At 41.2% G+C, this 12,207-nt stretch overlaps 2 protein-coding genes across 2 annotated transcripts in view; one reads left to right on the plus strand and one right to left on the minus strand.

Moving 5' to 3' along the window:
* timeout (circadian regulator timeout) overlaps positions 1-12,207 on the plus strand; it is an 87,996-nt gene that overhangs the window by 55,855 nt on the left and 19,934 nt on the right. The gene's annotated exons all lie outside the window — the stretch shown is intronic.
* Positions 1-12,207, minus strand: part of 2mit (leucine-rich repeat-containing protein 2mit) — a 32,988-nt gene that overhangs the window by 11,199 nt on the left and 9,582 nt on the right. Inside the window, exon 3 of the mRNA XM_089264308.1 lies at positions 180-1,901. Within this exon, the coding sequence (XP_089120434.1) occupies positions 180-1,082 (903 nt within the window). The 5' untranslated portion in view covers positions 1,083-1,901. The remainder of the gene's footprint in view (positions 1-179; positions 1,902-12,207) is intronic.

The following is a 12,207-nucleotide window of genomic DNA, read 5'->3' on the forward strand; positions in this document are numbered from 1 at the left end:
GGGTGGTTGCTGCTGCGAATGTGCCGTTAATTGCCGACAAAAGCGTCAAAATTGCGGTTCATTGCGTGCACACAACGAGAGAGAGAGAGAGAGACAGAGAGTGGGAGAGAAGGCGAAATGTGAGGAGAAGACTGAGGATGGTTTCACTAATTCATTGATTACGCTCACACGTCGCTTACCTGCAGCCAGTTGTGCGACAGCTTGAGCGTGCGCACGGATTGGGCCAGGGCGGCGGGCACTTGGCAGAGGCCCGTGCCGCTGGCGTCCAGCTCCTTGAGGCTCCAGGACGCGACAAACTCCTGCATGGCGGCGCCCACCTGCGGATTGTGGGCAATCGATAGGCTAACCAGATCGGGTATGCCCTGGAGAGCGCGTATCGCCGAGCCGCTCAGCCGATTGTGCGATAGATCCAGATGCTGCAGATTGGGCAGCGCCAGGAAGGTTTCGTAGTCGATGTCCGTGATGTTGTTCCAGCTGAGCAGCAGCGTCTCGAGACCCATTAGATTGTAGAATGCCTGGCGTTGGATGGCGCCGTCGAGCTGATTGTGCGCCAGATTCAGTTGCTTCAGCTGCGGCATGCGCTGCTCGAAGAAGCTGCCCGAGAGCCGGCTCAGCCTGTTCCCCGAGAGATCCAGTGTGACCAGCGTCGCGCTGAGCGCGGGCAGCGCCGTCAGCGAATTGTTGCAGGCGTGCAGCTGCTGCAGCCGCGTGAAGTTCTGCAGCTGCAGGCTGCTCAGCCGATTGTGACTGAGATCGAGGCGATGCACTAGCTCGAACTGGCCCTGAAAGTTCTGCTGGCTGTCGTAGACGCTGAGCCCTTGGCGCGTCAGATTCAGCAGCGCAGCGCCTGCCGCTTCGCGTTTCTCGCGCGGCTGCGTCTCGCGCTTGTGCTGGTAGCGCAGCTCGGCCTTATAGTGGGCCGGGGCGTGCTCATCGCGCAGCATGCGGCGCACGCCCTGAAAGCTGAGATGCTGCGCCAGCGACAGCTTGCGCTCCTCCTGCTCGGCGGCAGCATTCGTCAAGGATAATGCCTGGGCGCTGCACAGCAGCAGGGCCAAGCAGAGCCACAGCCCGAGCAGCATCTTTCCGGGTGGGCTGTGAGTGTGGGCGTGGCTGTGTGCTTAGAAGGCCGTCTCGTTTATTTGGCACTAGTTTGCCTTTTTGTTTTTTATGCTCGTTTTCCAGTTGTCTCCCCCTCTCTCCCTCTCTCTCTTTCTCTCCCTGTGAGGGTCGTCCTTTAATTTCACTTGAAATTTATGCGCTGTACGTGCGAACGTTTAGCGCCGCGTCTGAAATTTGTCGAATATGGGCAACGTTCTGGACGTTTCATTCATTTGCCTGCCATTTATTTATACATTCATGCACTCACGTACAGCAGGGCGCCTATTTCTGGGCCTTCTTGTACGTCCCTTGGCTTGTTTGTCACGTGCTGGACCATGTGACAACTGTCAACGGTTTGACAGCTTTGCCGTACGCATGGACTTCCGGTGCGGCGCCACGGCCATTGTTACAGGGCGACAGCGGCAGGACTCCAAAGAGGAAAGTGAAAAAAGCGTTGCCTACTTTTCAGCGTGGACTGCTAAATATGCTGAATTTTTAATTAAATATCCACTTGGCCATCAGCTTTTTCAATTGTTACGTTTTGCTCTCGCTCTCCCCTTTCGTATGCCCTTTTACACCTGCTTCACCTCGGTCTTTCTTTTATATATATATTTTTTTTTTTGGCTAATTGCTGCACAAAACGCTGCTTAACTTCAACAAATGTCAATTAAAAATCGCGCATCGCTTCCCTAGCTTTTGTTGCTGTTATTATTGTTGCTGTTGTTGTTGTTGTTGTTGCAGTTGTCTGTTGTCGCATTACAACGTTGATTGTTCCCCTGGCAGCGTCGCGTGCTTAAAATCTGTAATGAAACAAGCAACAAGCAAAAAAAAGAAAATAATTGTAATTACGTTTGTTATTGCAATTGTCATTGTTGTACGTGTTGTTGTTGTTGTTGTGTGTGTGTTGCTGCTTGAATGCAAAGTGCGAAGCGAACAAAAAAGCAACAGAGGTAAAAAAAGGCAAACTTCTTTATAATTTGCTGAGCATTCGCTTTGTGTCTGCACTTGATTTTGCATTTGTTTGCCCAGTGAAGAGCATAGCAGAGGGTATATTGAATATTTAGTGAAGGATGTAACACTGATAGATAACCGTCAGATATATTTATATAAATATATAAATAGAAAATCCTCTATATAAATCAATATTTAATATATATCCCTTTCCAATCGTCCTTCTGCTATTTCTGTGCTCTAATTTTCTTTCTTCGAGTTTCATTATTTTGTTTTCTCTCTCTACTCTTTATTGCTTTCTTGTTTCTTCTTCTATTCTACTCTGTCCTTCCCCTCTTCCCTTATTTCATTTTTAAAATAAGGGTATTCCATCTTTGATAACTCGCCTGCCACACATTCTCACTTTCTCGTTTGCTCATACCTTTTCTGCTGTTTGTTGCTGTTTTTCCTGCCTGTTTCTTTTTAATTTGTGCTCGAGCTTTACGACTTGAAAGCGCTTTGGCACTTTGGCTTAAGTGTTATTTTTATGTTGATTGCAGCTAATGAAATTATAATTTCAACACGCTTAACAGCCGGCCATAATTTGGCCTGGCTGTGCGCGGAGGGGTTGCAGCGGCAATTTCAGCCGGGTCGTGAGCCCCCTTGCCACATGAGGCACCTTTTCTGACCGCGTGTCAGCCACATGCCCAGGCATATGTGCGTGTGTAGATGTGTTTGTGTGTGTGTGTGTGCTATAAATCATTTAACTGGGTCATTTCATTTCCGTTGCAGACGAGCGACAGGAAATCCACTGCATAACCAGCAACTGTCAACAGACAAACCCTCCGGGCCGAAAGCGACGCAAATTTGATTTACTCCTTGTCGTCGTAATGATGCCCCAGAATGTACGTCTAGATCCCTTCTCCCTCCTTCTTCTTTTTTTTTTTTTTTTTTTTTTTTTGCTGCTGTTAGGACAATCTGCCCAAAAATTAATTTGTCAATGTCTACTTAAAGTCAAAATTGCCAATTCACTGCGCTACCCAAAATGGCAGTTTGGGGCCGTAATATGCGAATTGTCGCTCATATGTACATGTGTACGGGCATATGGAAGTTCCTTAATCCACAAATTGCTCATAGATGTGAGAGACTGCGTTTGGGTGTAGATGATGGAGTGTGAGCTTCAGAGATGTTTGTTTAGTTACGATAAAACTGTAGATGTGTGTGTGTGTGTGTGTGTGTATGTTTGTACTTCTTGATCGCAAAAATTATATTAATTTTTATTGTCTTTTATCTTGTATATCTATCCTTAGCTATTTCTTGATCTGATCATTGCATTAGATGCATTAGATATTTAGTATATGATAGCTAGTAGACATTATATCTACTGGCATAATCAAGTTGATCAGACTATATCTTTAGTAGTAATAAATTACATTAATGTGCATACGAAATAGTTAAGAACTTGATTTATGGTCAGGTTTAAGCTTTAGATGTAAATCAAATTTATTTCCCAGTCTGCTTTTCAGCTTATGAAGCATGATATTATTTCAGCCTAAGCACTTCTATTTAAATGGGCATATGCTTCTTTATGTAGAATAGTTAATTCCCTAAATGTTGATGTTTCTGCTACAAGCAATACACACGCACACACAAATGCACCCTCACACACACACACACACACACACTTGCACCCACCCAAGTGTGTCTACAAATTTATAGGCATCACATGAAATTTATTGACAAATGCCATCAAGGAGCTGGCATTTCATTTCACTTGTCGTTTGCTTACGCCACAGCAGAAATATAGGCCATAAGTTTAGCGACAAACTTGAAAAAAAAAAAAAAAATAGAAAAAAAACGAAAACACCCCACAGAGAGCGGCCCCCCCTTTTAACGCCAGACAGAGAGACAGATGGACAGCCAGACAGATAGATGATGTACACAAGTCAGTTGACATGAGATTCGATTTAAAAAAAATAAATAGAAGTGTAGAAGTAGAAGAAGAAGCAGCAGCAGCAGCAAACCAACAACAAATATGTAACAGCAATATCAGCAGCAGCTAAAACAACATGGCCAAGGACGGCTGACAGTCTGCCCCTGCTGCTGCCCTGCACACACCCTGCCCCAGTCGAAGTCCCGCTGGAGTCAACAGTCAGGGGACGCTGCTTGTTTTTGGTTTTTTATTTATTTATATTTTCTTGGGGTTTTTTTTTTTTGCCGGCTGTTTGCTGCGGTTGTCAGTTTATTTAATGCCAGCTTGAAAATAATTTGCGAATCGCTATGCCATCTATACGTAGATAATATATTATGCTCTTGTCTCGTCTGTCTTTTATGATTGAGCATTAGCATGCTGGCCCCTGCCTGAAGGAAATACGAATATTTATGCGCTAAGCAGCTCGCATTTGGCCTTCAGCTTGCCTTAGCTTTCAGCCAGTTAATCAAATGCACAGCACAAAAGGCAAACAAATGGCTGCTGATGCAGCACATTTAAAGTGCAGCCCTTTGTGCCATGGCACGGGAAAGGAGCCTTTGGATTAGATAAGATGCTGCCTAGCTCACGCTTTCTCTCCCTCTCTTTCTCTCTCTATCTGTTCAAGTATATATTATAAATTGTTGCTTTAATAAAAATCCAGGACACTGAAATTGGATTCTGCAGGCAGCATGCAGCTGCCATACGTCAACGATTTATTTTATAGAAATTTAGCCGAGTCCCAGCCGAGTCGAGCAGCAGCAGCAGCACCCAGCATGCGTCGTGGTACGTGGCTGCAACACGGCTTTATCAGTTGGCTCAGCTACTGCAGCAGAATGCAAATGGCATTTGATGGCAAGGACAACGCTGTCGCTCGATGCATTGCTCATCGAGTGCCTCCTGGCTGTCTGCTGCTTGCGATACTTTTCCACACAGTTTCCTGCTGCAGTTGCTCGCTCAATTGCACAACAAAATACAAAATTGTATCTTTGCCCCCGTCTGGTCCATACATAATGGAGTGTTTCGTATCTTCCTATAAGGGGTGTATGAGTGTGTGTGTGTGTTTGTGTGTGCATTGTATGTATTTGCATTTCATGTAAAAATGTAGTGACTGCTGGATTCTTACTCAGTTAGTTTACACACAGTGTGACCACCTTTGCGTTCATTGTAATGCGCATTTGAATACCCTGTGATATCTGCATGTAGAGCGGGTATATTGAAGGTGTTAAGACAAGGCAGAAATAGAAAATCATGCAAAATATATTTGTTTGTACATTTGCTATAGTTTTCATCATTTCTATCTACTTCTCTTTGTGCCCATATACAATATAGTCTTACTTGACCTCATTGATCTCAGGAACTGTAACAGCTAGGTATCTGACACTTGGTATATAAGCAGCTGACATGTCCTTAAACGATCGTAACAAATATTGTTTGCATATGACCATAAACTTCTGAGTTAAGAGAAAATCGTAGTTTAAGTTATGTGACAATAAGTCTATATGGGATAACATAAATCATTTACAAATCACATTTCATATCTGATTAAGTATTTACTCTCTAAACGCCTCACATCCTAGCTCTTATTGTCTAATTCTACTCAAATTTCTCACCATCTCATCTCTCATCTCTCTATCTGCATTTAGAGCTACTTAATTGCCTTGTAGTGAGTATCTATGACTCTTTCAGTCCCCTTTCCTGCCAGCTTATTTGTCATGCATGAGCTTGCTTCTTCTTGCTCTTCTTTTTTTTTCCATTCCACCGTTTCTTTTACCCTGAGCTGCTGTTTTAATAAACTTCCGCTTTGTGAAAGTTTTATGCTGTCTGCCGCCCGTTGCTTCTGACATGCATTCAATGCCAGCAACTTCATTGGATCTCTACTGCAGCTGTGCAGCTGTAGCCCACGTCCTGCATGCCGCGTCCCGCGTCCTGCACGCCTGCAGCTGGCTGCATCTGTGTCAATGTCAACATTGGCAGGACGTGCGAGTTTGTCACTTTCAGTTGAGCTCGTGGCTCTTAAACTGCCAGTGAAATCTTTAAGCAAAGTGTCCAACACTTTGCAAACAATTTGCCAGCCTTTACGATTTTTCCCTCTCTTTTGGAATTTTTTCTCGCACAGCCATCAATGGGCGCTATTTTTGTCTGGCATTTTTTGCCTTTGCAGTGCGCATAAAAGTTTTTAAATTAAACTTTTTTTTGGGGCGAAATGTTTGTCAATTGGACGGCGACACATATGCGGGTGTGAGTGTGTGTGTGGAATTTTTTACTTAAATTATATATATCGCATATAGAAAGGGACCTAGAAGAAACAAAGGATATTTCACCATGAAGTTTATATGACTCTCTAGCAGGAATTCAACTAGTTTTATATATAGATATACTTTTTAGAGCAAATGGGAGCATAATAAAGTTAAATGTAAGCCAAATCCTTATCGTTCATCAAGCTATAAAAGCTAAGGCTTTAATTATCTAGCGCCCTAAGGCTGCCATTAAAAATACTTTTTGATAATAACAATAATAATAATAATGTGATATATATCTGCCTGTACGATGAGAAACGACTCTGGCTTAATTCACATATTTCACAAGTTGCGCCAATTTGCCATGGAGCGTAGCAGGAAACGTTTTTGGGAACTTTTACTTATGACTTATATGCTGGCAACTTGAGGTCGCCGTCGCCGTTGCCGTTGCCGTCGCCCAGTTGTTGTCTTTATTAATGCCCTGTGGCTAAACGCGCTGCCAGCCAACCACCAAACCCGAAGCCGAAGCAAAAACACATAAGTAAAATTCGTAATAAACTTGTGCTGCTCCTGCTGCCTCCTGCTCAAGCTGCTTCTTGGGCCCTCACTCTCTCTCTCTCTCTCTCCCTATGTGTGTGTGTTGGGATTTTATTGTTTTATTTGTGTGTAGATTTTCATGTTTGATTTTTCTTTACTTTTTTTTTTTTTTCGTTTTTGTTGTTGTTGTGTGCTGCTTTTATTTGTTAAAATGTGTAGTGAAAAATCGCCCAAGGCTGTGGAAAAGAGCCGCAGAGGCTCTTATGTTTGCGGTTCCTTATATTATTAAAATTGGGCTTGAAATGTGGAGGCTATAGAGGACTCTGACTTTGACTCCTGTGTATATAATATTCTGTGTGATATTTGGTTTCATAGGTATTATAATAATATAATATATAGGTATAATGCTCAAAATTCTCTTGATCTTTAGTTTATGAATTTCTGCAAATATTTATTATTATAGTTATTATAATTTAATTGTTTATTTATGTAAACTTTTTTTGTAGATTCTTTCAAGTTTTACATTCCTAATGTAATTCACCAAATTCTGAAATTTATTGAAAGCTTCCTATCAGACTCCTGCCTTAAAGAGCATAAGAACTTCGACTTGTTTCTACTTTCTTGGCTCTGCCCCTTTTATTTGTTCCATTTGACTATTTTTTCTTTGAATGTTTTCCAGTTGGTTTCGTCTCTGGCTTCATTTTACTAGCCCAATTTCGGTAGCTCGCAGCGTTCTTATTTGCCTCACTTGACATACAAAACCAGGCAAAATAAAAAAAAAAAATAATAATAATAGAGGATATATTTTAATAAAAAATTGTGGACTGTCTGTCTGGCCTCGAATGGGGTAACATTAAGTTTTATTGTTTTACTCGCAGTTTTAACCCCTTGCTGGATTGACAAAGCTTTTTATGAAATTGAAAAAGTTTTTCAATAATGCGGCATCTACTATTGTTGTTGTTGTTTTTGTTGTTGTTTGTGTTTGTGATCAGCCTATGCAGTGCACAATAATCAGCACTCGACTCGACTACGAATCTGATTGAGCTCCCGGGCAACAGCGCAAATTGCATTTTGGCCAAATGATTTTGACAGCTTGACCTCTGACAGTTTTCCCGCGAGCGACGGCTGCTGCTGCTGCCGTTGGGGCTGCTCAACTGGTGTCACTCTGTCATATATTTTCTAGGGTGCCCCATAAAGTGGCACAATGATTTTCTAATAATTTGCCAAATTGCCTGTGCCCCGGCCATTAAATCTGTGATACGTGTCTGCTTCAGATATTACGGCTGATGGCCATTCTGGCATTCGGACTGACCTGATTGCCAGATTAGGCACACGCACACATCCAAACAAACATTTGACAAACGGCTGAACAACTAGCATTATGTGCTCCAAATTGTCAGAGATATGAGTGGAAGCGCTAAGCAGTTTAGCTACCACAGCGACAGCAGCTCCAAGTGCGTGTGTGTGTGTGTGTGTGCGTGGTTTGATAGTTAAAGCTGTTAGTCGCTCGCTTTAAGCCAACTTCTTGCGCTACTCCCACAAAGACCCAAAGAGCAGAAAAAAAGAGAAAAAGATGAAAAATCTGTGGCTAGTGCAAAATCAATAACTCGGATAGCTCTTCAAGTGGTTTCACATTGCAGGCGCTGCCCAAAACATGAAAAAATACACAGAGAGTGCTCTACATGTGAGTGGGTGTGTGTTAGTGTGTGTAAGTGTGTGTGTGCTCTGTGTTGTGTGTTTTTGTGTCGTCAACTTGGCTGCTCTGCTGCTTGGCGCCTTTGTTCCTTGGGTTGCCATGCGTTGCACCACAAAACAATCAAAACGCTTAAACAAAATAAGACCAAGGTACTATGATTTGGTATACCCTGCATAATATTGTCAGCTGGGGTATATTGTGTGAGAATTGGGGAGAAAAGTTAAAATATCGTTGTATGTATTAGTTTTGTGTTAAATTTGCTATAGAGTCTAAGACATAATAAATGGATTGTATGAAGAAATAAATAACAAATTAATAAAAAATAATAATAATTTAAAGAAAATGAAAAAAATTAAAAAATAGTAAAAAAAAAAAAAAAACAAATATTGAATATAAACTAAAAATGTAAGAAAAAAATTATTATTTCTATCATCTCTTAATTATCTCTTTTCTGTTTGTTGCAAAGCAAGGACTCCAAAAATCGAACTCTTCTGAGTAGAAATATTGTCAAATTTGATTATGGATAGCAAACCTGGAACACTTAGTTAACTCATGTACAAACTTGTACTTCTATAAAAATAAATTTGCTTTGCCTATCTATCCTAACTATCATATCTATCCTATTTTACCAATCTATCCAATCCTTCATATCTTTACTTTATATACCATACTTCTATCTACCTTATTATTCTATATTTCTATCTCTCTATCCCATTTATCATCTATCATCTATACCATCATCTATCTATCATATCCTATGCCCAGTTATTAGAGGTCATCATTGGATTTGTGTTTATAGTACTTGCATATACTTTTAATTCTATATTTCCATATATCTATTCTATCATATCTTAGCTAATTCGCACACACAAATGCCTATCTATCCTTACTATCCTAACTATCCCCAATATATCCAATTTTTTATATGTATATATCCCATATATATTATACATTTCTATCTATCTAGCTATTTATCCTATCTATTCCATATTTCAATCTATCCATCCCATCTAACTGTCTATCGTATCACATCCTATGCCTAGTTTTTATAGGGCAACATTTGGATTTTTGTGTTTATAGTACCTGCAGCCGCATAGTGGCAGCACTTGAACCACCCAAGCACCACCACCACCACCATCAGCACTGCACATTTGGCTTGTTATTTTGATGCTGGTTGTCAACGTTGGCTGCGTTTTGTTTTGTTTTGTTGTTCTTCTTTTTTTCTATATTTCTATTGCTATTGTTGTTGTTGCTCGCTTCAGCTTTTGTTTTATTTGGGGCTGTGCCATTGTTGTGTGTCGTGTGCTCCTTTGGCTAACTTTTGGCATTTGGTCTCTTTTAATTTTCATAGCCGTGGGGCAGCTGCTTCCGTTGCCCCACAGAGTTGTGAAGCGTTTGTTGTTTTGTTAACAAGTTTTGCTATCGATATGAGGAGGCAAGTTTTGATTGCACTGAGTCAACTGTACCAGATTGTGGCCACTCCCCAAGCACTGGGCTGCAAATTAGCACATCTGTTTCGGCATTCAATTGCTCTGCAAACATTTATCAGACAGGCACTTGTCAGTAATACGCGCCATTAACATTAACGCACATTATGCTCCATTTTTCAAGTATCAAATTATTGTAAAGGCAGTCGAGAGAGAGAGAGAGGGAGAGAGAAGTTCCCCCAGAGGCAGCCCCTGCAGGCTTTGCCTTCCGGCAGACAACAAACTTTAAATATTTACGACATCATTTCATGGCCCACAAGCGCTGCCGTTGAACCCTTAAAATTGCCAGCGCCCAAATGCTGGCAGCTCCCTGCTACCCGCTCTCCGCACCCAACTTCCAGCTTCATGATAATTTCCATTCGCCCCTCACAAAATATATATATATATATATATATATATATATATATATATATATATATAAAAAATATTACACGCATAACTGTCGTATTTTTTTTTGAGCTTCTGCTCCGCGCAGTCTTCGGGCATGAAAACAAAAATAAGGCCATTAAGGCATTTACCAAATGCGCCGTGTCCTCAACTGGCCCCGGCTCCAACCTGGGCCGTGCTGATTCGCTCCTTTTGGGCGTCTTTTTATGTTGAAATTGAAATTAATGTGGCGGAAATCACAAGTTCAACACGCAAAGTTGGCGGCAGAGGCAAGCAAGGGTTCGTTCGCCTTAAGCATTAGCCCCATGATATATGTCGGTAATTTCTGCCTTTCTCTGCGTCTTGTACACCCCGCCGTCGGATGGTTGCCCCAGCAATTAGCTCGCACTAGCTCGTTATGACTGGACGTGTCTCTGACCCGCCGAAGAGTTACTCCTACTTAAGATCAGTTAGGCGCACACAAGGCTTACTTAAGTTGTGGCTGGTGCGCCTGTCCTTGTGCCTCAACGAGCACAAGTATTTATGGTTCAAGTTGGAGTTTCAGAGTAAACAGTAACTGGAGGTTAAAGTGATTTAGCATCAAGTCAACCCTCTTTAAAATCTTTGAGGCAAGCCAGAAAGGTTTTTGTTTATTGCTGTTGTACATATTATATATTTATTTAAATCTGTTTAAATAACTTGATTTATTCATCAATCAATTTAAACTACAAGAATTTTCCCTCATCAGAATCTGTTTGACGTACTGAGTAGGAATTGAAAACCACAATAATCTCATTATATAATATGTTATATAAGTCGGATTTATGTCCATTTGTTTCTGCTTGCTTTCTCGTTTTATAATTTTACTTCAAGAAGGCAATTTCCAGCAGGCTGTCTTTCCAGAATGACCATTGCTCTCACTCAGCAATTCTCGGGCGTATGTCAAGCGATAGGTCTTATTTTCTCTCTCTATCTCTCTCTCTCGCTCTGCCTTTCACAACTAAAAGATGGCAATTGGAACTGAGAAGCATGCTGCTGCTACGTTCTCTTCTACCATTCTCTGCCTTTCTCGCTCTCTCTCATGGAAGAATTTTAAGAAGAAACTGTCAATGAGGACTGAACGAGCGTGATGCAAATATGATGGAAGTTAATCCATGTTTGCTCAGACTCATCAGGTTTTCTTTGTTAAGTCGCAATAAAATCATTTTGAATACAAAGCTCGAGTGGAGTTTGATTTCGCTGACAGATCAGAGAGAGAGAGAGAGAGAGAGAGAGAGAGAGAGAGAGAGAGAGAGAGAGAGAGAGAGAGAGAGAGAGAGAGAGAGAGAGAGAGAGAGAGAGAGAGAGAGAGAGAGCTGTAGTTCTGTTTAATTAAGGATGCTTGAGCAGAAAAACATCATTGTACGAGAAAATCTCGCTTAATGATACAGAAATTAAATTAAAATTTGTTTTTTTTTTTTTTCATTTCTTAAGCTAAAATCAGTTGTGTTTCAGCACTCAGCTTTTAGCTCTGTAGTAGTTCTAACATCTCATCATATAATAGTATATTCTGCTTATTGAATACCCGACTTCCCCTCAGCGTCAGCCCCTGAGCGGCAATTCAATCTTTGTCTTTGGGTCGCATTTGAAAATGAAATGAAAGGCGGCTGGCTTAAATGGAAAAGCTTTCATTCATTTGCTATATAAGGAGAATATGCTGCTCTCTGTGTTGGTTCATAGAATACTTCAGATATAATTCATAATTTTGGCTTTAGCTAAGGAATAGTTCGTTGGCTGTTTTGCATATTTTTTAAATGCTTTGGGCCAAGGCAAACTTATTGCGCAATTTTTCATATTTTAATGGGAAAACATTTTGCCTTGCGTCCAAGTTTTTAATTTGTT

The sequence above is a fragment of the Drosophila navojoa genome, chromosome 2 (assembly GCF_054131105.1).
Source record: "Drosophila navojoa isolate 15081-1374.11 chromosome 2, UAZ_NAV_1.0, whole genome shotgun sequence".
NCBI lineage: Eukaryota > Metazoa > Arthropoda > Insecta > Diptera > Drosophilidae > Drosophila > Drosophila navojoa.